This window comes from Tenrec ecaudatus, chromosome 4, assembly GCF_050624435.1.
Source record: "Tenrec ecaudatus isolate mTenEca1 chromosome 4, mTenEca1.hap1, whole genome shotgun sequence".
In the NCBI taxonomy this organism is placed as follows: Eukaryota; Metazoa; Chordata; class Mammalia; order Afrosoricida; family Tenrecidae; genus Tenrec; species Tenrec ecaudatus.
Window position 1 is genome coordinate 118,120,385 of NC_134533.1, and position 26,954 is coordinate 118,147,338.

The 26,954-nt window shown below is 47.9% G+C and overlaps 1 protein-coding gene and 1 pseudogene across 1 annotated transcript; both read left to right on the forward strand.

Annotated features, from left to right (window-relative positions):
• Positions 1 to 1,006: 1,006 nt before the first annotated feature.
• FOXR1 (forkhead box R1) lies at positions 1,007 to 13,780 on the forward strand. The gene is made up of 7 exons (XM_075547838.1): positions 1,007 to 1,238; positions 1,336 to 1,494; positions 11,287 to 11,361; positions 11,462 to 11,703; positions 11,924 to 12,147; positions 13,217 to 13,455; positions 13,752 to 13,780. The coding sequence occupies exons 1-7, from the start codon at positions 1,007 to 1,009 to the stop codon at positions 13,778 to 13,780; spliced, it is 1,200 nt and encodes a 399-aa protein (XP_075403953.1).
• Positions 13,781 to 19,554: 5,774 nt separating this feature from the next.
• LOC142447078 (PDZ domain-containing protein GIPC1 pseudogene) lies at positions 19,555 to 20,463 on the forward strand (annotated as a pseudogene).
• Positions 20,464 to 26,954: the final 6,491 nt, after the last annotated feature.

The following is a 26,954-nucleotide window of genomic DNA, read 5'->3' on the forward strand; positions in this document are numbered from 1 at the left end:
GATGGCTGCTTGTTTGAATAGACACCTTTAAGACCCCAGACACTATTCCAGTTGATAGGCGGGCATCATCTGCCATCTTCACCACACTTGGCGGTAGCACCCCCACCTTCAGTGATCTCTTCATGAAGGCCAGGATCGAGCAGCGCCATGTCATCAGAACTAACTGTTTTTCAGACTGGGGCTAGAGGGAAGTAGGAGCGCAGAACCCATCTGCTTGTCCACGGTTGATGGACGGCTCTGGTTTACTTCAGCCGTCAAGGACTGGACATCTTTCCCGGAACACATAGCCTGCCCTTTCTCCTGAGGGTTTGAACGGCCTAGCTTGGGGTCAGGAGTTCACTGCTTAACCTGATGCTTGGCACCAGGGCTCCTTAGAATGTGCTTCCAAAGAGTCAATGTTATAAAGAGATTTTTTCTAAAAGGATAAGAAACTGCTGCAGATTAGAGGAGACTAAGGATACATGAAAATTAGTGCGCGGTAAGATCCTGACTTGGCTCAGAGACAGAAGAAAATGTATATAAAGGACATGATTGGGCCAACTGGTAACATTTGAATAGTCTACATTTTAAATACAATGAACAAATAGGGTCTGTGTTTTAAATCCAAGAAATAAATTGAATCAATGGTAAATTTTAATCATTTTTTTCATTTCTGGTTATAAGGCCCATATCCGTGCTCTTTGGAAATACATACTGATGTCAGAGGATGCATGGGCAAAAAGGCTTGATAATTGAAACTACTCTCAAATAGTTCAGGGGGAAAAAAGGTGTAATAAATATGCATTGATGGTAATTAATATTTAATTATTCATATTAATACGATTTGCGGAGCAAATGTGATCAAATATTAATAACTGGTGAATCGAGGTGAAATGTACACAGGGATTTTTTCGAGTAATCTTGACTTTTCTGCAAATTAAAAAACAACAACAAAACCGAACATCACTATTCAAACCTATCTCTCCGGGCGCGGGCAGAAGCCACCAGACCCGTGGGAGCTTCCGCGATGGAGGAGGATAGCCCGGACCGGGCGCATTTGAAAGGCGAGAAGCGGCTTTTGTCCGAAGGTCGAGGGAGGCGAGTGATTCCCGGGAAAGCTCCGTCCTGGCCCGCCAAGTTCCCCGCACGCCACGCTGGAAGCACCGGGGCTGGGGTGCTGGGCCTAGCCAGGGCCCCGCTGAGCCCGCGGGCATCAGAGGCCTCGACCGACCGCCACCTCCGCGTGCGCGCACACCTGAGCGCGTCCCGCCTAATCCCGGGGCGGCGCCTGGGCAGGCTTGAAGGGCGTGTCCCGGGCTGCTCCGCCCCGTCTCCCCGCCTCGCGCTCCCCTCCAGGGCTCGCCCTCCTTTCCTCGACGGTGGACCTCAAGTTTGCAAAGACCGACTTCTGGGACAGCCTCCATGGCCAGGTCCCAGGGCTGCTGGACTGGGACTGGGGGAACGAGTGCTTCCTGGCCTGCAGCACCACGCACCGGGCCCAGACGGCGCAGAACCGTGAGTGCGGGGCGGGCGGCGCGCGCGCGGGCGGGAGAGGGTGCTCGGCCGGGGTGGGTGGGGTCCGTGCGGTGGAGCCCCCCCGGGTGGCTTAGGACTTGACCCCATCCTTCCAGGCTCGGACTCTTTAACCGCCCGCGCGCGGCGCCCGCTGCCGTGCAAGCTGTCGGACTTCTTTTTCTGCATCCTTACAAGAGTCGCCTCGTCGGTTTGGTTTTTGGCGGGACCCCCCCCCACACGCGCGCGCGCGCGCACGCGCACCCCGTCTGTAATATGCGGCTCGGCCTCGGCGGTGCCCACAAGGCTGCCCACCGTGGGCTTCCCTTCTCCCGGCCTGCGCTGCAGAGTTGCGGCTATCTATCCCCGTCCGTCCGTCTGTCCGTCCGTTGGTGGTGGATTAGTCCCACCTGCACGGCGGGCCTCTGGGCGACCTTCATGCAGTTTTCCATCCGCCCCCCTGCTCACTTCCGCCCCTCTCCCACGCCCATGGAGTCACCGTGACCCATTTACTGTGTCTGTTACCTGCAGTCAGAATCGATTCTTGGGGTGGGGTGTCGTGAACCCTTAAAAAGTACTTTGCATTATTTTGAATTTACTCGTGGTTCTCATGGATGTAAACGACGCTGGGGGCGCACCTCGGTCTTCCCCACCTGCTGAGCGTTGTTGCTGAGAGCGCTTCTCCTGGCTAAGTGAGTGCCGGCCAGCCATTTAACACCTGTGATTCCTGCGACTGGCGTTGTGGTTGCTGTGGTCCTCGAGGTCCGCAGTTCAAAACCAGTAGCCGCTCCAGGGGAGAAAGACCGGGCTTCCTACACCTGTAAAAACCCACAGCCTCTGAAACTCACAAAGGCCTATGCCCTGTCCTCTATGGGCCATTACGAGTGGGCACCAACTCCCTGGCAGTGAGGTTGCCTTGGTTTTGATAAGTGCTGGTGAGCCCTCTTCTGTGCCCATCACTCAAGAAGCATTCTTTGAGCTCCTTCAGTTTGGTCCTGATGGATTACACTTTGAGCGGCTAACCACAAAGTCCGTGGTTCAAACCCACCAGCCACTGTGAGGAGGAAAGATGAGGCTGTCTGCGCCCATCGAGGTTTAAAGTCCCAGAAACCCAATGAGCAGTTATAAACTGTGCGTACAGTGTCCCTATGAGACAGAATCAAGTCTGTGGCCGGGAATTTGGTTTGTTTGGTTGGGACAACTTGCTAGGCACTGCTTTCCATGTATATATTACATAGTCAGCCAGGCAGACGGACAATCCACAATGTCACTAGATTATATTGTATGTTAGAGGGCTCAAGGGACTCTGGTGGCATAGTGGGTTATGAGTCAGGCTGCGAATCAAAAGGCCAGCAGTTCGAGACCACCAGGCATTCCCCAGGAGAAAGAGGTGGCTTCTCAGAAACCCACAAGGGGCAGTTCTGTCCTGCCCTGTAGGGTGGCTCTGCAGCAGTGAGTTGGGTTTGTTTGTTTTTATACAGCTCAGCCTGTCAGGAAAGGGTGGGTGGCAGCTCCAGCATTAGAGTGGTCAGATGAGACTTCATTGAGAATTTATATTTGAGCAGAGAAGTGAAGGTTAAAATCAAGACGTTAGAGAAAAAGTTTTCCCTACCAAACGCAGTTTATTTTAAAAGAGTCTTCAAGAAAAGTACTGCCCGGGAGTTTGAGGAGCAAGAGAGGCCAGTGTAGCTGGATCCAAATTAAAACCCCAAAAAAGCTCAGGAGGTGGAGGAGCGAGCAGGAAGACCTTGTGTGCCACTTTAGGGACTTTGGAGCTAGGTAAGGCATGATTGAAAATGTTTGAGCAGGATGCTGGCTTCATGTGTGACCTACACAGTCACACACACGTACTGCTTGGCTTACTGTCCTGCTTGTTACCTTCTTGAAATGTTTGATTTATTATTATTGTTATGAAAGAAGGAAGCCCCCCTCCCCCCCCCACACACTCATTGTCATGTTGCACGGGGCTTTCCAAATTATGCAGCCACTGTTACATGCTTTATGTTCTGAAAAGCTCATTCTGCCCACTCTGTTGAGAATAGGTTGTAGATGCCCAGAGACAAAGGGAGAAACCATAAAACTCCTTGGCACAGTACTGGGGAGATCTGGACCAGCCAGGGGAGTAGACTGGACCAGGTGACAGGGCAGAAGAAGCCCAGCTTGCTAATGAGTTAGCTGTCTGGTGTCTAGAAAGTTTGAAGGATGATCCCAAGGTTTTTAGCTGACAGTGAAAGGATGGTATTACCTGGACCAGGTACTGAGATGGAAGAGGTTTATGATAGGACAGGCTACGGAAGAAGATCAGCAATTCTGTTTTGGACATTTTTGAGTCTGAAATATTTTGTAGGTGGTGGTGTTAGGGCCAAATGAGTTCTGACCCATAGCAACCCCATGCACAAGCGGATGAAGCTCAGGCCCTGCCCCATCCTCACCATTGTTCCCATGCCAGAGCCGTTGGTTTTGTTTATTTGTGGCCACTGTGTCAATCCATCTGGTTGGGGGGCTTTCTTCTTTCTCTGCCCCTTCACTCTGTCAAGCATGACCTCCTCTCCAGGGACTGTTCTCTCCTGACAACATGTCCAAAGTATGTGAGACGAAGCCTCACCTCCTCCTTGCCTCTAAGGAGCACTCGGGACAGATTGGTTTGTCTGGGAAGAAGTATGGCCAGAGCGCCCTCAGAGACAAGGCTTCTGTAGGGAACCTAGTAGCAATGTTTGAAGGCAGTTGGATAGAGGAGTGGGGATGCTGGAGAAAGGGTGGAATATTGAGAGTCGATAGTGTGAGGGTGTTTTTAAAGGCATGAACCTTAAGGACCCAGGGGTGAGGCGGGGATGGGGTGGGTGGGGGTGATGTATTTTTCCGTAAATATACTGGCTGAAAGAAAGAGCGATAAGCAGCAAAAAAGATGAAAGAAAAAAGCTCTTGAGAATCAAAATCAAGAGACTGGTATCCTGGAAAGAGTGAGGCAGTGTTTGAAGGAGGGACTGACCCTTGAGTAGAATGTTGACGGGGTGAGGGAGCCAATGTGCTGTGGCCTGAGAATGGTCCACCTACTTTAACAATGTAACGGCATTAACAATGGAATGGCACTGGGGAGCGGGGGGGGAGGGGCGGAGCTTGCCTGGAGTGGGTCAAAGGAAGGATTGAAGACCAAGTACAGGCAGGCACCTTTTTTTCCCCAAGGAATTTTGCTTCAAATAGAAGCAAAAAGCTGAGCTCGTGGCCATCAGAGAGACCAAAGCAAACTTAGTGCCATCAAGTTGACTCTGCCCCCTAAGAGGGCCCAAGAAGTTAATGTTCCTGATGCGGTCTCGTAAAGACCACACAATTATCCTAACACCACACAGAGGGAAACACCGGCGCTGTGAGAGCCTTGCCCCTGGTGAGGCAGCAGGAGCGGTGTGGGAGCAGCTAGTGGGCTGCTAGCTAACCCAGAAGGTCCACTGTTCAAACCCACCAGCTATGTTGTAAGGGAAATCTGAGGCTGTCTGCTCCCATAAAAATTCACACCCCACCCCAAGTCACAAAAACCTCAATGACAATGGGTTTGGTTTGTTGTTTTCAACTCTCGTATTTAAATCACCAATAATTATCAATGCGTGTTGATTACGTGCTTGATCAATTCCAGACGGAAGACACTGGTGGACTAGTTCCATGTCTGCATCAGCTGCGTCAGTGGTTGCTGCGTAAAGTTGATGAATAGTTGCATTGACTGGACTTCCTTGTGTGCAGATAGATACTAGGTGTCACAGCCAGCATTGCGCTTCCAAATAGAGATGAGAGGACTTGGCGGAGCTGAGACCCAGGAAAGGGTAGAGGGGCCAGTGGATTGGCCGTATCTGAGACGAGATACAGTGGAGGCGAGCTGGAAGGAGGAGCGGTCACTTCTCTGGTGAATAAAGTGCTGGTATGGAGAAGTAGCAGATACTGGATTCAGTGAGGGTGGAGGCAAGACAGAACAGAGGAGAATACGGAAAGGAATTGTCTCGGCCAGGTTATTTGTGGCTCCGTGGTAGAGTTGATGTGTAGTAGGCCCAGTTCGGTTCCCAGCCAGTGCTCTTCATGGGCAGGCACTGGAAGCAGAAAGGCTGGAAGCTGATGCTTCACAGGGGAACACCGATTCACGCCCAGTCACGGGGCACGCAGGGCAAGGCTAGGCAGCATTGTGAACGGTGCCACGGGTTAGGCGCTGGTCCCGGGGCACCCACCAACCTCTGTTGGAATAGATGCGACGGAAGGCAGGGGGAGTGTTGGAGAGAGTGATAGTGACCCCAGAGCTAAACTCCCTAGCTGGCCAGAGGTAATAGATGGCAGTCGCTGTGGGGATTGGTCTATAACTGTATTCAGCCGAGCAGACAGTGAAAGTAGACACTCAAGGTGAAGTGAGTCAGTGGCTGCAGCAATCGACTCTTACGTGGTGGTGATTGAGGACGCCGAGGAGTGGGCAACACCGTGTTCTAGTAAGAGACCTCGCGGCAGCCACTGGCGCCAATCTTTGCTCTGCTTCACTGTCCATGCAGCCTCGCAGAAGATGGCTGAGTGGGGAAGGACTGGACCGGCACCAAAAGCGCCAACACAAACCCTCAGGCGTAGATGACTGCCACCCACTCACTGCCACCAGGGCCATTGCCACTGCGCGGGCGCCTATGCAGCGTCTGAGGCTGTCAGTCTTTACAAGGCAGATCGCCTCATCTTCCTCCCGCAGACCATTTTGAACCCCCAATCTTGTGGGTAGCATCGAACACTTAGTTGGCAGTGCCATGGTGCACAGTGGATTGAAGGCTTGTCTGCACTTCCCGTGGGCACCAGTTAGTACTCAGAACTACAGTGTAATAGGGCTTCGATTTCCCCTCGTCTTTACCAAACGTGATATTTGTATTTATAATGTGTGAAGCATGTTTATACATACATATGTTGCCATCATCATTCTCAAAACATTTTCTTTCTACCGAGCCCTTGGTATCAGCTTCTCATATTTCCCCCTCACTCCCCCACCCTCCCTCATGAACCCTTGATAATTTATAAATTATTATTTTTTCATGTCTTACACTGACCCATGTCTCCCTTCATCACCCACTTTTTTGTTGTCCGTTCCCCTGGGAGGGGTAACATGTAGATCATTGTGATCGGTTCCCCGTTCTCCCCAACCTTCCCCTTCCCCTCCTGGTAGTGCTACTCTCCATATTGGTCCTGAGGGGTTCGTCTGTCCTGGGTTCCCCGTTTTTCCAGCTCTGTACCAGTGCGCAGGCTCTGGTAGTAATGCTTTTTCACTTGATCGAGATAAAGGGCTTTTCCATTATTTCTGTTGTGCTTTAGTGATCACTAGTAAGACGGAGCACGTTGTCAGCTATTCAGGTATGCCTTCCTCTTGTGAATTTGTATCTTTTGCTCATAGCTTACAGGTTTGTGTTGCTCTTTTATTAATTTCTGGGAGTTCTCTTTATACTGGAAACAGAATGAATTGAACTATTTTCTCTGGTTTATTGTTTATTGATTTTTAAAGGTTTTCTCTTTTTGCTTATGATGATTTTACCACATAGAACCCTTTAGGATTTATGTGTGGTAATGTTTGCATAGGAACCATGGTAGCGTACTAGTTGTACAATAAGCTGCTAATTGCAAGGCCAGCAGTTCAAAACCACCAACCATTCTGCATGGGAAAAATGAGTCTTTCTATTTTCTTAAAGATTTACAACCTCAGAAATTCACAGGAGTAGTTCTACCCTGTCCTATCGGATCACTATGAGTTGAAATCGAGTTGATGTATAAAATGTATAGGTTAATTTTGGGGTAATTGGCATATGTATAATATATAGGAATTGTATCTGTTTGGGTCTTCTTTTATGTCCTTGAGCAATTTGATTTCTTCTCATACGAACATGAAGTTCATTCTTTGATACCTTAATTCCTAGATACTTAGGGTTTTTGTTGGCAATGTGAACAGTAAGGTGCCCTGGTGCTGAGTGGGCTGCTGACTGGCAAGGTGGGTGCCAAGCTGGGTTGTCTGGAGGAGCAAACCCAGTGAACTCATATACGTATAAGAGAGAGCTTTATACCAAGAAGTCATCTTATCTCAAGAAGGCATCCCAGCCCACTTCAACTTCAGTCCAGGGGTCCAGTACTATCCAGAGCCCTCTTCATACTTCCATAGCCACTGGCCAGTGAAGCAGGATGCCAGTGGATCCAAAGTCGCGTGGATGCGGAGTTGCTGGAACCGCCAACAGCTCTCAGGGTCAGGGAGCCCACAGGGGGCCCCACCTAGAGGCAGGCGCAGAATCTCAGCAAGCAGAAGGCAAAGGGGCAGAGAGAGAAGAGAAGGGTCCTCTTTATTAAAAGGCCACACCCTCCAGGAGGCCTACTGACCAGTGATTGACAGGTTGGGCTCACCCCTACACAAGTGCAAGTTGACATAAAATCTAACTGCCACAATTGCAGGAGAGATGAGACTGCTCCGTGGATTTAGTCTGGGAAACGCTAGGCTCATTATTAGTCAGAATTGATTCGATGGCAGTGGATTTGGGGAGTTTATTGTGAACAGTATGTTTTTTTAAAAACTATATTTCCTAGTTAATAGTGGCATAGAGGGATAATATTGATTAGTATGTTGCTTTTACATCTAGGAAACTTGCTGGACTCATTAGTCCTAATAATTTATGTACCAATTTTGTACATTTCTCTGTTAACCATTTATTTCTATAAATAATGATGGTTTTGTTTTCTAGCTTTATAATGATACTACTTTGCTACTTTGTCAAACACTTTGTCAAATGTTAGCAATGAAATGGGCATCCTTTATATAGGTAATTACTGAACTCACTAATAAGCATATCAGTTTCCAAACAGAAACCCAGATTCATCTGGTTAATACGGCACTCAAGGCCCATGATGGGGCCTAGAAATAGTTCCCTGGAGCCCCAAGGAGTCAACCAGGCACTGAACTCTTAGCATGCACGCTTCCTTTGAACCACATGCGCACGCATTCGTCAGTGACTGAGCATCTCCGAGTACCAGGGGCTGAGGATGCGGCAAGGAACGGGATAGACGGGACAACAGACCCTGAAAAGTCATTGCCATGAAACGCATGCTCCGGGAGCCTTTGGCCAGTGGTTAGAGAGTGCGAACTTCAAAGAGATGTTTCAATAGAGACCTAATGGGTTAGTAGCAATGAATTGGACAAGTCGGAAGAGGAGAGTGCTTCTGGGAGGAAAGGTTGTGGGAAGGTCCAGCCTCCGGGGCTGAGAGCCAGGGAGGGTGACGCAGCATGAGGAGCAGCCAGGCCTTGTGGCCCAAGAGCACTGGAACCCCTCAGATTGTAGGGTGACACATGGAGGTAACCGCAAGATGATGAAGAAAAGGAGCGGAGACGGTGTAAAAGTGTCTGTCTCAGACTAGGATGGCAGGGTTTGTGGTTGAGTCGGTGCGGCTGTAAGGAAAGAAGAGCAAGAATGATTTCTAGGGGAAACTGATCACAATGATCAACATAAAGCCCCCTCCCCCCCAGGGGGACGAACAACAGAAACATGGGAGAAGGGAGACAGCAGCAGACTGTAAAATATGAAAATAATAGCAATTTATCAAGGGGTCACGAGGGTGGGAGAGGCAGGGGACAAAGAGCTGATACCAAGGGCTTAAAGAAAATATTTTGAAAAGGATGATGGCAACATATGTACAAATGTGCTTGATGCATTTGATGTATGGATTGTTGGTTTTTTTTTTTTTACAGTCTTTGCCCTAATCATTTTTTTCTCCTCTTTTCTTTTTTTACATTTTATTAGGGACTCATACAACTCTTATCACAATCCATACATATACATACATCAATTGTATATTATCACAATCCATACATATACATACATCAATTGTATAAAGCACATCCGTACATTCCCTGCCCCAATCATTCTCAAGGCATTTGCTCTCCACTTAGATGTATGGATTGTTATACATTTTTTAAAACATTTTATTAGGGGCTCATACAACTCTTATCACAATCCACACATATACATACATCAATTGTATAAAGCACATCCATACATTCTTTGCCCTAATCACTCTCAAAGCATTTGCTTTCCACTTAAGCTCTCTGCATCAATCAGGTCCTCTTTTTTCCCCCCTCCCTCCCCTTGTTATTACATTTTTAACTGCGTAAGAGCCCTGAATAAAATTATTTGTATATTTTTAATTGACTTCTAAAAAAAAAAGGGTTTCTAGGTTTCTGGCCTGAACAACCACTTGGATAGTGGTGTTGTTTGCTGGGACAAGGAATACAGCGAGAGTATGGTTTGGGAAGGAATGTGGAATGTGGAATGCAGTTTTTAGAAAAGTTGCATCCGAGGTACCTGCGGGATAGCCGAGTAAGAGCAGCCAGTGGGCAGCTCTGTTAGGGCGAGCAGAGCAGTCTGGGCCAAAGGCAAGGATGTGGGAGCCCGGAGTCTTTAGGAGGAGTCCCTGGGTGGGGCAAACTGAAGTGCTCAGCTAGTAACCAGAAGGTTGGTGGTTCAAAGCCACCGAGAAAGCCCCTCAGAAGAAAAGTTTGGTGAACTGCTTCTAAAGAATAAGAGCTGGGAACACCTGCCACCCAGGCCGCTCTCTTTGTTAGGGTCCCTGGGTGGCAAGTGGTTAATGCGCTGCTAATGTAATGGAGATGTTGGAGGCCTGAAGCACTCAAGGCACTTCTGAAGCAAGGCCTGATGATCTTCCTAACAAACCGCCGTTGGAAACCCTACGGAGCACAGTTCAATCCCAACAAACTCTCCGATATCCTGAGTGCAAGTTGGAGTGCCGAGCCGGTGATGTCAGATTGTTCAGGGATATGACATAGGGATGGAGACGAGTGATGCGTTAGGCAGATTTTTAGGGAGGAGCTAGAAACGGCCAAGGCCAGAGAGGAAAGGGGGAAACCATAGATTATGGTGCCTTAACTCCCAAGGCAGTGCCCACTTCCCTCTACCAGAGAGAGGTCAAGGACCAGGAACTGGCATCCTGCAAGGGAAATCCAGCCCCTAGCACATCATCACGGGTCCAGTAGGCACAATTGTACAGCGATAATAAGTAAAGATTATAGTAAAGTCATAGCATGAGAGATAGGACTAATGGAGTGAGACACATTTCATGGTAGCATGCTCACCTCAGCCTCACTTGGTGGTCCACGCAGAGAGAGGGAAAGGAAGGAGGACCAGGGCAACGGAGCGAGGAAGGGAGAGGAGAGGGAGAACCCACCAGAGGCCAAGGGAGTAGCCCAGAGAGGGCTCTTTATTGCTAACCAGGCTATATCCCTTTGGGGGCATGCAAGCCCACTAATCACAGGTAAAGACATACGTCACAGGAAGGGGTTGCACTATAGGTTATACAGCAGTGAGAGGGGGACAGTCTAGGGATATACACGCAACAGGAAGAGGAGGGATTGGGGGCACACATGTGACAAGAAGGGCGGATCCTAGATCCAGGATGGCAGCCTAACTTTGGATGTCACTGAGCAGGTTGATCTGTTCTCTGGATCTCCATAGAAGCCATTATCAGTAGGGTGTAAACCCCACCTACAGGGACCAGACTAATGTTTTCAAGCCTTTAGGAAGAAGTAGCCCATTGTCCTTAACAGCAGGGTGGGGGGGCGGCCTACCTGTCTGGCAATTGAATGCCTTCAGGGAGGATGTCTCTAAGCACCTGACCTCCCCCCATATGCTAGCAAAGCGCCCCTAAATTTGGCATGTCTTTTGGGGAGACAACGCTGGGGAAAAGTCTCTTTATAATCCCCCAAGGTCCCAAGGGAAATGCTAATCTTCTCTCTCTTTTCACCAGTTATTAGGTACAGACTGCAGATAGTTGAACCCCCTGCGTTACCTTTGGCCATAAAACCCAATGCAGATGGAGATGGTGAGTAGGAGTGAGTCTTCGCATGACCTGGCCAAGCCAGGTATCAGGGACGCCCCAAACCCATGAGCTATCCTACAGAACTTCCTCATTCTCTTCACAGGACCTAATTTTGAGCCCAACCTTTGGATGTGGGTGAACCCCAATATTGTGTACCCCCCTGGAGAGCTGGAGGTCCCAGAGCCCAGTAGGAGGGGGAACCTGGCACTCCTCTGGCCTTTGCGGCTCCAGGATGAAGACAGACCCAACTGCTCAGAGGCTGCAGGGGGGCAGTCCCTGTCACCTTCCTCCAGCGAGCAGTCTCCCCCGAGGAAGCGAGTGGCCTCTTCCCGCAGTGCCCAGGAGGTATGGACTCCGGGGGCGCCGTCCAGCCATGGGCTGTAGGCAGGGTAGCCGAAGGACGTTCGAACTGTTTTCCTAGGGAGAACACAGGCTCTCGTGGGGTCAGAGGGCACCTGGCCCCCGGGGCCAGGGGAACCTCTGATGGTGGTCCCTGTCCACTTCCCTTCTTGCCCGTGGTGCCTCGGAGTAGAGTCAGGACCAGTCCTGCTTTGTGCCCCTCCAGCTCCCAGAAGAGGAGGCCGAGGACCAGGATGACAGCTCCTCTGTGGCCCTCCCACCCCCTCACACCAGGGCCCCCCTCCAGGCTTGGAGACTTCAGCACACCAATGGCCAGGAGGGGCAGCTCTGGCCCCGGCCCCCACTCAATTACTTCCACCTCATCGCCTTGGCCTTAAGAAACAGCCCCCACTGTGGCCTCAACGTGCAGCAGATCTACAATTTTGCTCGGTATGTGCCAGGGGCCCCGTGGGGAGGGGGAAGGAGCCAAGGGCCTGAGTCAGTGCCTTCCAACCTGCCCCCAAGCCCTGGGCTACTGCCTCAGTTTCCCCATCTGGGTCTCCTCCAGGCACTGGATCTGAGCGCCCCCTAAATGTGTGCCCACACAGACAGGAAGATGGCCACCCTCACTACCTTTCAGAGCGTAAAAACAGAAAGCCAACCCTTCATTATCTTTTCTTTTAAATAAATCACTTTATTGGGAGCTCATACAGCTTTTATCACAATACATACATATATATGTTGTGTCAAGCACATTTGTACGTTTGTTGCCATCATCATTTTCTTTTCTTTAAATTAAATACTTTTATTGGGGGATCTTACATCTCTTATCACAATCCAGGCATTCCTCCAGTGTGTCAAGCACATTTGCACATAATGTCACCATCATCATTTTCAAAACATTTTCTTCCCACTTGAGCCCCTGATATCAGCTTCCAATTTCTTCCCTCCACCTCCCCCACTCATCCTCCCTTTCGAACCCTTGATAAGTTATAGATGATTATTGTCCTTCCATTATCTTAGTTCTCCTTTTAAACACAAAAATCACTTGGGCCAGCTAACAGTTACCCCCGTTCTTGCCCGAGTCCTGTTTGGGCTGCCGGGCACAGCTCCCTGCACCTCTGGGGGCCAGGGCACCCAGGGAGAGATTCTTTGCGCTTGAGTTGGTGGTCCTGTGCCTGTGAGGGAGAAGAGGTTCTCTCTCGCACCTCTCCAGATGGGAGAAGGAGCGAGTCTGTGGCTGTGAAGATGGCTCCTCTTGGGCCTCAGAGCCCCCGAGCACACAGTGGTATCCTGTTCTGTCTGCCCACCCCCATCCCATCTCCCCGACAGGCTTCGTCTGCTCTGGTCAGGCTGTTGGCAATGCCCTGAGCCCTCGGGAGAAAGGAAATCGAGCCTGGGAGCGAACGGGGCAGGGAGTGGGCTCAGGTGTTCTGCAGCTTGAGAATGTCTTGTCCTTGAGATTGGAATATTCCCAAAAGGACCTGTGCTTTCCCTTACCTTTCCTCCCTCTCCCCAGACAGCATTTCCCCTTTTTCCGGACTGCTCCGGAAGGTTGGAAGAATACCGTCCGTCACAACCTCTGCTTTCGTGACAGCTTTGAAAAGGTGCCAAGCTGCAGGCAGCGTGAGGCCAGTGCCCGGCCCCGGTCCTGCCTCTGGAGGCTGACCGAGGAGGGCCGCCGCCGCTTCGAGGAGGAGGCCCACACCTTTGACGCTGCCAGGCTGGGGCTTATCCAGCAGTGCATGAGCCAGCCAGGTGGGGCCAGGGCAGAGGACTAGGAAGCAGGCCGGGAGGGCGCCTGGGTCACACGGTGGAGGACATCTTCTGCCTGTGGGAAGTCTTTGTTGTTTGTTTTGGGGGTTGTTGTTTGGGAGGGTGCGGGCATGGTGGCAGTGAGACTGCAGTGCCTCTGCCCGAGGTGAGACCTGTACAAGCGTGGGTGCGGATGGGGAAACCACCAAAGTGGGGCAGTTCCTTCAAAGAACCTTCCAGACTCTGGCAACTGCAGGTGCAGGCACCAACTTACTTGGCTTCTTCTCCTTTTCTTGTAGATGTGGTGCATATCCTCTTTGACTTTTGACTCCAGGGTTCCCGGTGAGCGCCGCTTTATTAAAGACACCAGCAGATGCTTGTGTGTGTGGTCTTTGAGGATAGGATTGGAGGGGAAGGGGCAGCTCAAGCCACGGGAATGGAATGCCCCTGCACGGCACAGGGAGCAGAGGGGAAAAAACTCAGCCGCCCCCAGAATCCTAGAGCTGTGCTCGTTGCCCATGTTTTGAGGATAACTTGATACTTGGTAGTTTGTTACTCCACCACCACTGCCTCCTAGCACAGGCCTCATTCACCTGTCCTTGAAGCTCCTACTACGTCCCACGCACAGAGGATAGGACACAGGTCTTGCCCTCTCCCAGTGGTGAAGGCGCGTGCTGAGAACACAGAGAGGTAGAATTCCACTCTGCCTCTGGTGCAGCTAACAGCAGCAAGACCTGGAAGGAGCCCTGCTGGTGCTGTTGAATAAGCACCAGGCTGCTCTCCTCGTGGTTGGCAGTTCAAACCCACCAGTTGCTCCCCAAGACAGAAATGAGGCTGTCTGCTTCTAAAGATTTACAGTCCTGGAAACCCTAGAGCAAGCTGCTGTGAATTGGCTTCAGCTTGATGGCAGTGGGTCTGAATCCTAGAGCAACTAGCAGAAAGGTGAATGGTTTGAAACTACCAGCTGCTCCCATAAAGATCCCAGCCAGGAGCCCTCGGGAGGGATCTGGAGGGCTGCCCGGAGTGGGCAGTGGCTTTGGGCTTGGACTCATGAGATGAGGTCTGAAAGGAGCAGGGGCCCGGGTAACCAGTTCCATGCCTGGATGTGAAACCTAGAGGTCCGTGGTTTGAACCCACCAGCCACCCCAAGGCTACATCAAGGGGATAAGACAGTCACACAGCCTGGGACCTGGGCTTCAAACCCCAGACGGCTCTTGCTCCACTACAGATGGCACGGAAATGCAAGTTCTTGGCAGTAGGCTGAACTAGGTCAAAGTCCCGCTGGGAAGGATTTACAATGGAAACACCTTTTTGCTAACAACCCCGAAAAAGATGAGTATAAGTGTGTGTGATAATTATGGGGAGAAACCAGTGCCCAGTTTTCTGCCACCACACTTTAGGATCAGCTCTGTTCCCTCTATCCACTTTTAGCCTGACACCCGCTGTACACGCAGCCCTTCATCTGACCCTGAGCACCCAGAGCTAGGTCAGGCCTCACCAGTAAAGGGCATCATCTACCCAAGACCTCAGCCGCCAGGCACAGTGTTGGGAGTCAGTCAGCATGACTCCCTCCATGGCATTCGGCTCTGCGGCCATGGGAGTTCTTGCTACACTTTGTTGAGGGATCCTAAGTTCAAGGGTTTCCAGCCCCACTTTCCTCTCTGTGGACTCCCACTATGCCCTTGTATTTCAGAATTCTCTAGACTGACTCAAACAACTAAAGAGTGCTAAGCTCATGAGTACAACTTTATAGGGGTGCGGGGAGAAGGGGAGAATACAAATTGAGATCCACAAGCAAGGTCTGCAAAGTGTCCCAAAGTAACGGCAGGTTCTAGAAAGGTACAGAGCACGGTGTTCCCCCCCTCTTCCCCCGCTTCCCCCCTCACGTATCCGTGGCTCTCGACGGCCAGGAAGTCTAAAGATTTCATTGTGGGCACAGCAGCAGGGTCCCACCCACAAAAGCCCCATGGACCTCACTATGTAAGTACCACTGACTGGATTCAACCTTCAACCCCATCCTCCAAGATTTACTGATATCATGGGATGAACCTTTCAGGCTCAGCCAGGCCCTACCCAAGAGGTCTTGTGTTACCACCTGTGTTAGGGTTCTCTAAAGAAAAAAACCCAGGCCATTTATGATTTACACACACACACATTGTATATATAATGGATATTTACAGTGAGAAGGAATACAACTGCTAATTAGGCCACACAGCAGTACAGAGGGCTCAGTTCAATTCACTTTCATGAAACAGTTAATATACTGGAATTCCTTCAACTCAAGAGGGCTGCTGGGTCCAAGGTCAAGGAAGCAGACAGCTGAGTCTTCCATAGAGCAATGCAGGCAGTCTGGTCACAGACAGCAAGCAGCAGGACAGGTCACCAATAGTCTGCCAGATGACAGGCTCCAACAGTCCTAAGTTCAGCAGCATGGTGAAGCAGGTCTCAAAGGAACCTCAAACTAGGGACACAATGGACACGATCCACAGGTTGGCTGTCCCACATGCAGTGTAGCTCACAAACTGAGGCAGAGAACTAGCAAAGGCAGCTGCACACTGGTCTGATCTCCAGAGAGCAAGAAAGAGGCAAGGCTTGCTGGGCCATTTATCTCTGCCCTCCAAACTGACCTTATTGATCCCACATGTTCCTATTGGCCAAGTTGCCACAATAAACCTGCCAATCACACCATCAGCCCACCGGTGTGGTCCTGAACACTCATTGAAGGCATTTTAATCCTGGGAAAGGACAGAGTTCTAGAAGTTACATCTCAGGAACTTTGGACAAGGACTGAGTCCTTGGGGTGAAGTTAACCCCACAATAATCACATCTAAAGAATTATTTTTCCCAAATATCTTATTTTCCTACATTTCTATTTAAAGCGTGTTTCTTTTTTGCAGAATCCAAATGAAATCCAATGAATTACACTTACTTGATATGCTTCTCAGTCTTACCTAAAATCTATAGGTTCTCCCCACCCCACCCCTTTTTCCCCTCCTTTTTGAAACTGGATCTTTCCTGTAGAGCAGTTCTCAACCTGTGGGTTGCGACCCCTTTGGGGGGAACGAAGGACTCCTTCACAGGGACCACCACAAGACCCTATTTCCCATGGTGTCAGGAACCGAGACACTGATTCTCTGTTGGTTTCCAGCCCAGTCCGCCCCAATGCAGATATGCCCACATATGGGCATGTCACCACCACATGAGGAACTGTATGAAATGGTCGCTGCATTAGGAAGGTTGAGAACCACTGCGGTACAGATTCTATCCTATTGTGAAACCTCTGTGGTGTCTTCTAACCAGGACCTTGAACTGACTCTCCCCAGGTGAGTCGTGGCTAAGCAGAAGCTGAATGTGTGCAGTGAGGGTAGAACAAGGGGCAACATCCATGCTGCTTGAATCAGTCCCCTCTTAGGAGACGGGAGCATGTGCGCTGCATTGCAACTGAATTCCTGATCTGAGTTGGAAACTGGCCGCTCGCCTCAAAGATGGCGGCCGGCCACCTGAGACTGTGTCCCTGTCCTCTGTCCTGGCCATAATACGCCTCCCGGAGCAGACGCCTGAAAAGGCTCACATTACCGCTGCCTACTCTTCCATTCCGGGCTTTGACCCATCGTTCCCCCCTTCCGTTACTGTTCTGGTGCACTCACTTAAAACTTTGGGTTTGGTTTAGCTGTATCACCCATGACAACCAGTTCACACGGGTTCAAAGTCCTGCTTCAAATATGTTTATCTCCGGTATTTTCTCAAAATGGGTCACTGGCTGGGGAGGGTAATAAATTCAAGTGTAGTAGATGGTATCATTAGGCATTCAACTGGTTTGCTTATTGGTGTTGCTTGTTTCCTGGGCCCATTCATTGAGAGTTACAAAATGGTGAGATTCTATGTTTATCCTTCCTTCAATACTCCTTTAGGAAAATCTTCTCATTCACAAGTTGGTTATCTCGCATACAATTTGTACAAGAAAGGTAGATACAGTTTGGTTCTTACCCTTTATTCCACTCAAGTTAAAAGCAAGGCCTTAGCTCCCTCCAGGTGAGGCGGTGACTTTCGAGGTAAGTCTGGAAGTGAGGAAGCCAAAAACAAGGGAAATCCTTCCTGTGGCGGGCTGGCAGGAAGAGACAACATAATGCTGAGTCGGAGCAGGCTAACCACAGGACCATGTGAAACGGGAGGGTTAGCAGGAGCTGTGGCCACACAAGTGGGGAGGGGCAAAGCCCTTACCAGGAAGGGTGAGGGAGTGTAGGCTCTTGGGAAGTGTTTGGATTAGGACTGAAAAGTCCTGGACAGGGAAGCAGAAAAATGTAAAATCTGATTCAAATAAAGACCAAACTTGCTGGTCTAAGAGACTGGTGGAGCCCCAAGACAAAGCCCCTCTGACTCTTTTCAAAGCCAGAACTGAATCCAGTCCACCCCCAGGACTGCCTTTCAGCCCAATAACGGGCAATGATATCTAGGAGGCACGAATTCCTCAGAACAGTCAACTCTGCTAGACCCACTGAGCAGCGTTTGTCTAAAAGACAGGAAGGAGCAGGAAGATGGTCACATGGCATTGGGGAACCCAAGGAAGTGGGGAGTGCTGTCCCATGGAGGGCACTGCAGCCAGTGGCACGGTACAACTGTGTGTAAATTGTTGGACAGGAAACACATTTGCTCTAAACTTTCATCCAAATCACAAAATGTTTTTTTAAGATATGGAAGGCTGTCTAGCAGTACTGTGGACCATGAACAGGTGTAGGGTCAGGCTCGAGAGGTCAAACCCATGAGAGCTGTTGGAATTACCCAGGGCAGAAAGATCTGTTCTAATTCAGGCAAAATGAGAAGGGCGAGGAACGAGATTCCAAAGATTTAGGAAGGAGAGTGTATCCATGGGCATATGGGGGAAGAAAGAGTCCAGGATGGTTTCTGGTTTGGGTAGTAAGCAGCACAGAGGAATAAGAGCCTGAGTGAAATGTTAATTCGGGACGTGAATTTGAGAGCCCTGCACACTGCCTCGGAGCCCAGGTGGGTTATGCATTGAGCTGCTAACCCAAAGGTGAGTGGTTCGAACTCTGAGGTTTGTTCCATGGGAGAAAGATGGGGCTGGCTGCTCCTGTAAAAAGTTCTCAGAACCCTAAAGGGGCAGTTCTACCCTGTCCTGTAGGGGCGCTGTGAATCAGAAAGGCCTCAATGACTGTGGTCAGTGACGGGATGTAAATCATTTAGCAACAAGTTCTTTGCCCTAATGACCCTGTGAAGTATAAAAAAAGTTACAGACCAGAAGGTAGTTTATTAGTCCATATAGTTGACTTAAAAATATATATATCATTAAAAAAATCATTTCAGTTGACTCTTAAGTAAGAATAAAAGAGGTACACAAAACTAGGTGGCTATGAGTTTGAAAATATTAATGAAAAAAATTAATATTGGACAAAAAAACCCCAAGAAAACTGTTAGGGTATTTCCATTTTACTTCTTGATTGGCGTCCTCACTTTTCCCCGAGCCTCATGGGCTGGCTGTGTGACTTGTTACTCGTGTTCTCACTGCATGAGTAGGGTCCCAGTCCTCTAGAGCAGGCCAATTAGACAACAGCCACTGTGTTTGGTATATCAGAAACGGGCGACTTCTCTGAACATACCATGTTCATCTTTGGAAACCTCCTTTCTGCTTCTGCTGAACCTGCAGCAGTTGTTCTGGAAATATTTGTAGTTCTTTGAACACTTTCAGGAATTGCATAATTCACTCAAAATATCTGATGGAAATGTGGAGCACAAAACAATGCTGGATGGAAATGAGAGTGTGTGTGTCAGCCTCTGGCTGCTTGGCACTTATCCTGGTGGCTGCTTGCTAAAGCAACAAATACAAGGGAACAAAAATGTAGCCTGTCACCCAAAGCATTACAAATTTTATGAAATGAATAAATAGACATTACGAACATAGTACTAATTTTTTTATACCTATCGATGGAATGAACACTTCTCTGGGCCCTTAGAATACGCTGTGGGCAGCTGAAGGTTAACGAGTAAGGAGGCAGAGGGGGAGATGAGGAAGCAGAGACCCTGGGAAGGGAACGGATTTGCTCAGGATCGCTGTTCTCTGGGGCCCGCGCACTCTGCTCGCCGTTCATGCCACTGGGACTCGGACAACGGAAAAAGGCACCACCTCTGGTGGAAAATGAGGAGGCCGAGCAGGGCGGAGCTCGGGGAGGGGCCCCCAGATGGGTCTGCCGCCCTCCCCCAGCCCTGCGGGACCCACCTCGACTCCCCTACACCCAGCTGGCCCAGGGCAGCCGCACCTGCAGCGTGGAGGGCTGACCGCGGAGGCCTTCCGACTGGGGCAGCCGAGGTGATGTTCTGCACCCTCAACACCCACAAAGTGGGCATGGACAAACCGCTGGGGGACAGATCGGGCCGGAGGACTTCATCATCGCCCGTGCCAAGGAGCAACACAAGGAAGTGGAAGTGTTCAAGTCGGAGGAGGCTGACAATGGGGCTGGCTAGCCTCCATCAAGCATATCAAGGCAGACAGCGTGATGGACCACATGCAGCTCATCAGGGTGGGCGACATGATTGAGGCCATCAACGGGCACAGCCTGCTAGGCTGCCTGCACTACGAGGTGGGCTCAAGGAGCTGCCCCGGGGCCGAACCTTCACACTGAACCTCCCCCAGGGCCGCAAGCAAGGCTTTGGACATGATCAGCCAGCGTTCAGCGGGGTGGCCGCCCTGGCTCCAGCCCATCAGTAGGCACTGGCCGAGGAACCCTGCGGCTTCAATCCCGGGGCCCAGCCACCTTGGAGGATTGGCCCTCGGCCTTTGAGGAGAAGCGATCGAGAAAGTGGACGACTTGCTGGAGAGTTACATGGGCATGGGGACACAGAACTGGCGGCCACCATGGTGGAGTTAAGCAAGGACAAAAGGAACCCGGATGAACTGGCCCAAGCTCTGGATCAGCAGCTTGGTGACTTGGCCTTCCCTGACGAGTTCGTCTTTGATGTCTGGGCGCCATCGGGGACGCCAGGGTTGGCCACTACTAGGCCATCGTGCTCTGGACCTTACAAGGACGTGGGCTCAGCCTGGGGGCCTCCAGAGAGGCCACTGGGTCCTGGGCCCCAGCCCGAGGGTGGTATGGAGCAGAGGTGCTCCTGCCCCACACCAATCGGTACCACTCCCTCCACGTTCCCCGTCTAGCTGGGGTCCTCAGGCCCTCCACCCTGACCCCCACCGACCTCAGCCCGGTTAGGCGCTGCAGGAAGGGACTTTCCACATCAGCTGCCAAACTGGCCCCTCTGTCTCCCTCGGGCCTTGGGTTCTGTTTGGGGCGGCGACCTCCTCAGTTGCCTGACCCAGGGAATGTAGAAGCCCCCCGCCAGCAGATAAAATATCCTCCCTTCTGTTACCACCACCCCCACTCCACTCCCAAAGGAACCCCTCACCCCAAATTGAATGAGTCTGCTGTGAACCCCATCCTACCCTGCTTCTCCCCACCACGATGGGCTTTTGTATCGGACTTTACAGTCAGACCATAAAGAATCTATCTGCTAAAAAAAGAGAGAGAAGAGTAAGGAATGTAAATGTGTTCTTTCCACCCACCTTAGATAGAACCCTGGTTACAAGTGCCATTTTACCACCTGGCTCCCGAGCTCAACAAAAAGTTTGGTAATAGCTCTGCTGAACTGGTGGGATCTGGCTGAATCCCACCACCCCTGGGAGGAGGGTACACTGCCTTGTGGGTGTGGGAGTGGGGGGGGGGGCGTCCCACGGGAAGAGGCCTGGACCAGGTTTGGGTAAATGGTGCTAAGAAACCACTGGAGTGGATGGAGTTCCCACAGGGAGCGCAAAGATAAGCAGAGGGAGATGGATGGCCCTGTGGAAAGACAAGTCCTCAAAGGAAGCCAGGAAGTAGCTAGAGTAAGGTGACCAGACACCACTGACGGGGGAGAGGGGAGGAGGGCGGGGTGTTCTTGATTAAAAATTTGGTCTATATGGAACAACAAAAATTTTCATAAAATGCAAAAATTGTATTGTAATATTTTTAAAATTTCAACATAAGTACACTTTACAAATATAATACATTAAAATTATGTACAGTATTATTCTTTGGCATAATTCTCATTTGAGTGAATTTTTTATTAGATTACTGTCGTTGTTTAAAGGGTCATGAAAAAATATATAAATAAAAGGTCGTGAAATTTTTCACAAGAATTTGTTAAATTATATTTCACACATAAAATGGCTTTCAAAGTCTCAACGCTTAATTGGGATTTTTCTGATGTCCACACTTCATTTACTGTAGAAAAAAACGTGTTCAGTTGCAGCATTAGTTCCTGGGAAGGACAGTGCATATTCCAAAATTTTTAGTGCATTATTGTATAGATCATGGTTTGTTTCAAAATGATGAAATAGCTCTAACCATTTGTTCTCTATTGTGATTTTTGCTGATGCCGAAGATTTAACCTTTCCTTATCAATATATTTTTAAAATAATGATACCTCATTAAAAAGATCATTTTCAGAAATATTACTATATGGGAAATTTTGGGTAATGTGATCGAATGATTTTTGCACATCATTCCAATTAAGTTCTTGTTTTAATGTAACCCAATGAAAATGTTCAAGATCATTGTAATGTACCGTCCACTCTTCTAAATAATCTATGCAGTTACTATAGAACTTTTAACATGATTCATGATATCTGCACAATTTATTGCACCTTGTTCTTCTGGCTGGCTTATACTATTACATAGTTAACGCAAGAAAATTATTTTCTAATGGATCTTGACACTGAAATTTTAAATTATTAACTTCATTTGCTACTTCAATTACTGAAATTTTGTCACCTTCAGTAAGTTTTATAGCATTTTGAAAAAGAGCTGCTTGATTGTGTATAAACTCTAGCCAATTTTTTTTAAACGTTTTATTAGGGGCTCATACAACTCTTATCACAGTCCATACATATACATACATCAATTGTATAAAGCACATCCATACATTCCCCGCCCCAATCATTCTCACAGCATTTGCTCTCCACAGGTCGTCTTTTTTTTCCCCCTCCCTCCCCGCTCCCCCCTCCCTCATGTGCCCTTTGTAATTTATACATCGTTATTTTGTCATATCTTGCCCTATCTGGAGTCTCCCTTCCCCCCCTTCTCTGCCGTCCCTCTCCCAGGGAGGAGGTCACATGTGGATCCCTGTAATCAGTTCCCCCTTTCCAGCCCACTCACCCTCCACTCTCCCAGCATCGCCCCTCACACCCTTGGTCCTGAAGGTATCATCCACCCTGGATTTCCTGTACCTCCAGCCCTCATATGTACCAGTGTACAGCCTCTGTCCTATCCAGCCCTGCAAGGTAGAATTCGGATCATGGTAGTTGGGGGGAGGAAGCATCCAGGATCTGGGGGAAAGCTGTGCTCTTCGTCGGTACTACCTTGCACCCTAACTGACCCATCTCCTCTCCTAAACCCCTCTATAAGGGGATCTCCATTGGCCGACACTTGGGCCTTGGGTCTCCACTCTGCACTTCCCCCTTCATTCAATGTGGTATATATATATATATATATATACACACACACACATATTTTTTTTTTTTTGCATGATGCCTTATACCTGGTCCCTTTGGCGCCTCGTGATCGCACTGGCTGGTGTGCTTCTTCCATGTGGGCTTTTTTGCTTCTGAGCTAGATGGCCGCTTGTTTATCTTCAAGCCTTTAAGACCCCAGGCACTATTTCTTTTGATAGCCGGGCACCATCAGCTTTCTTCGCCACATTTGCTTATGCAACCATTTGTCTTCAGCGATCCTATCATGGAGGTGTGCAGCCAATGATATGATGATTTTTTGTTCTTTGATGCCTGATAACTGATCCCTTTGGGATCACTCGCTCACTCAGGCTGGTGTGTTCTTCCATGTGAGCTTTGTTGCTTCTGAGCTAGATGGCCGCTTGTTTATCTTCAAGCCTTTAAGACCCCAGTCACTATCTCTTTTGATAGCCGGGCACCATCAGCTTTCTTCACATTTACTTGTTCACCCACTTTGACTCTAGCCAAATTTTTGAAGATTATTTTTCAAAAAACTCTTCTAAAATTCTAGGACATTTATCCTGTGATAGAAAGTAGGATTTCAAAGGATCATATATTTTCAAAATTCTTTCGACAGCTGGCAAAAGAACTAACCAGCGCGTTTTACTGTATCCAAGTATTTTCTGATATTCGACTTCCGCAGTTTCAAAAAATTCTTCAAGCATTTCAACATGTAGTGTATATATAGAAATAAGAATATATTTTCATAACAATATTTTCTACATCTCCGGGGAACAAATCAGCAGCTGTTTGAATGGCGTTATGCATTATGTGCACTGCACAACCAATAACAATAATGTTTTGATCAAGGATCTTGTTTAATTTATTAAAAAAATATTATTTGTACCTCTTCTCGCTTTTCCTCCAAAATTTGTGTTCGTGTTGTCTGTACAATATGCAATCATTTCATGTTTTAAATTGTTTTTTTCCAAAATATTAATAATGGAACTGAAAATTATTTCAGAAGTCTGGCCAGTGACAAATGAAATCTAAAATTCTAATTTTTATTCCAATTTCTGAATTAAAAATCTAATAATTTTTGGAAATAACTATATCCTTATGATTAGATGTGTCAGAATATATGGATATAAAATTAATTTTTTCTAGATTTTTGTTTAATTCTGAAAATGCATATGGAAAGCACATTACACACAATTGTCTCGGATTTTGTTCTGGCACAGGCAGATTTTTTGTTAACTTTCTGACAACTTGTGATGTACAGTCCATAGCTCTGAAGGAATGAGTGTGACTAATAGCATGAGAAGACAGAAGCCCTCTGCTAATGCTAATTTCTTTTCTTCGTCTCCGTAAGTTGTTTTCCAAAAAATTCCTGTATTTTGGAGGAAGATGCAGCTGTATTTAAATATCTTTTATGTTTCTGTGTCTCCAAGTGCTTTGAAATATCACTCTTCACCACCACATTTCTCACATTTTACCATGTAATCGCTTTGGGTGTTTTGTTGTTGTTGTTCTAGTTTTTTTAATAAAAGGAAATTCACTTAAAAAAATCATTTTAGGAAATTCACTTCTTAGATAATCGTTGAATTTGCATATTCTTTTCTTACTCATTATGTTAAAAATCTTTTTAAAATAATTAAAAATTATATTATAAATTATATACATATTGCTTAAAACAGCAAATACGTACATAATTACATGAATGTATTTTATTGTTAGTTTATAAATTAAATATTGTTATAAACTATATTTTAAAAATTATTTTAATTTTAATCCTATATTTTTTCTAAATAATAACAATACTAACTTAAATATTATTTTTTCTCTGAATTTTTCATAGTGTAAGTCGTGTCACTTTCAAGGCTGGTGCTAGACTTTTTGCGGCCACTATAAAATATAAATAATATGAGTACTGTCTGCTAAATTCAAGAAAATGTATGTATTTATGAAATAAATAAATTACCTAAATGATCTGAATAGCTGATTTGTTGACATCACTTGTTTAACTAGCACTAGCACGCAGTACGATGTGTATCGTCTGAGAGACAAAGTGTTTTCGTCCTTGCCAAGGCCAAAAATGCCATTGTTCATTAAGTCCAAACAATGGTGGTCGAATTCTAACAACTGATCAACAATGCGAACTTTGATAAGCAGTTCTCAATAATCAGTTCTCAACAATTATCTGTTACTATTAAAGTTTAATATTATAAAATTAACAAAAATAATATACAACTCATCCTGGTCAAATAGCCACATGGCAGCTAAAAACCGTATATTCCCTTCCCGCTCTCTAGCTTGTCGTGCATTCTTTCCAAAAATTCGGGACTTTTTAAAAACGCCGCGCGACGCGGGACAAATTGTTAAAAATCAGGACTGTCCCACCAAAAGCGGGACATCTGGTCACCTTAAGCTAGAGGAGAGGCAAGGAAGGAAATGTCCTTTTCCCCTCTAGCCATTGTCAACAGTCCGTGTATGTGTGTGAAGGGCCAAGTTGGACGTTGCCCATGAGTAGTGGGTACCACTAGATGTGCGATAGGAGAGTAGGCCACCAGGGACTGGAAGCGCAGAGCAGAGATGCATGGCCCTTCCCTGGCTGGTGTGCTCCCACCACGTGCTTGTGGAGTGGGAGTCCCTCGATGTCGCAGAGCTGGACTGGGCTGCTGAGACTTCCCAGGTTGAGGCAGGTCTCCAAGCCAGGTCAGCTCTCAGCTTCAGGTCCAAGAGAACAGGAAATGACGGAGGCTCCAAGCCGTATCAGGACTCCACAGATATTCAGAGGTGTTTAAAAACCATTCCTGCTCTTCCCTCACTCTGCCGGCAGCACCGTTCACACTAGCAGAAGGTGGAAACAACCCAAGCGTCCTTCACAGATGATGGATAAACAATACGTGGCATATACATCCAATGTATTATTCAGCCCCAAAGAGAAATGAAGGTCTGATACATGCTACCACATGGATGATCTTTGAAAACATCATGCTGAGTGAAACAAGCTAGATATAACAGGACAATAAGATCCTGCTTATATGAAATATGCAGAACAGGCAAAATCATAGACAACTAGATTTGTGGTTGCTACGGGGTGGGGAGAAGGAAAGAATGGAGAGGTATTACTTCATGGGAGAGATTTTGTTTGGGGTGATGAGAAAGTTTTGAAAATAAATAATGGTTATAGTCACATAAAATTAACAATTAGTGTCACTGAATTGTTCACGTAAATGTTCAAAATGGCTGATTTTAATGTATACATTTTGCTACCATAAAAAATTTATATGAGGTGTGAGCTAAGTCCACGTGGCAGAAGCACACCAGCCTGTGTGATCAAAGGACTGTAAATAATAAAGTCTAAATCCAAAGGAGGGAATGGCATCCAAATTTAAATTATGAACACAGTTTGCAGAAGGTTATGGAAGAATCCATTTGCAAGGTCCCCCATGGAGTCAGCCTCCCATGACCAGGGATGTGAACTGCCTTGTAGGTTATCTGACAGAGCGTGGTAAAGTCCATGGTGGCCGACACGGTCAGGTTACAATATGATACCTTATCATTTGATTTCCCCTTGGACCCATTTTAAATTTGTTTCCATTTTTAATATTTTCTGCTTTCTTTCTGATTGCAGTTAATCTACGTTTTTGTCTAGTCATCATTGTTCGTTTTGGTTTTTTTTGCTGACTTCCTGTTTGTATCTTCTAGGATCTTCTGTATATGATATTGTAAGGTCTCTTTCTCCGGGCTAGATTCCAACCTCGGTCCTTGGCTCCCCATGAGAAAGATTTCACGCCAAAGCCGGCTCGTGATCCAAGTGAATTTAATGAGGGTTAAAAGAAGCTTCAGGTTTTACGAGGCACCCATAGGATTCCTTTTGACCTTGCGGCCTGGCGGAGACTGCTCGGGGTCACGCAAAGATCTCTCTCCCAAATTTCCTCCCATGAAGAGGACCAGACAAGACCCTCTCCCTTCAGGTCCCTGCCTTTTCAAGGGTTCCCGGGGGAGG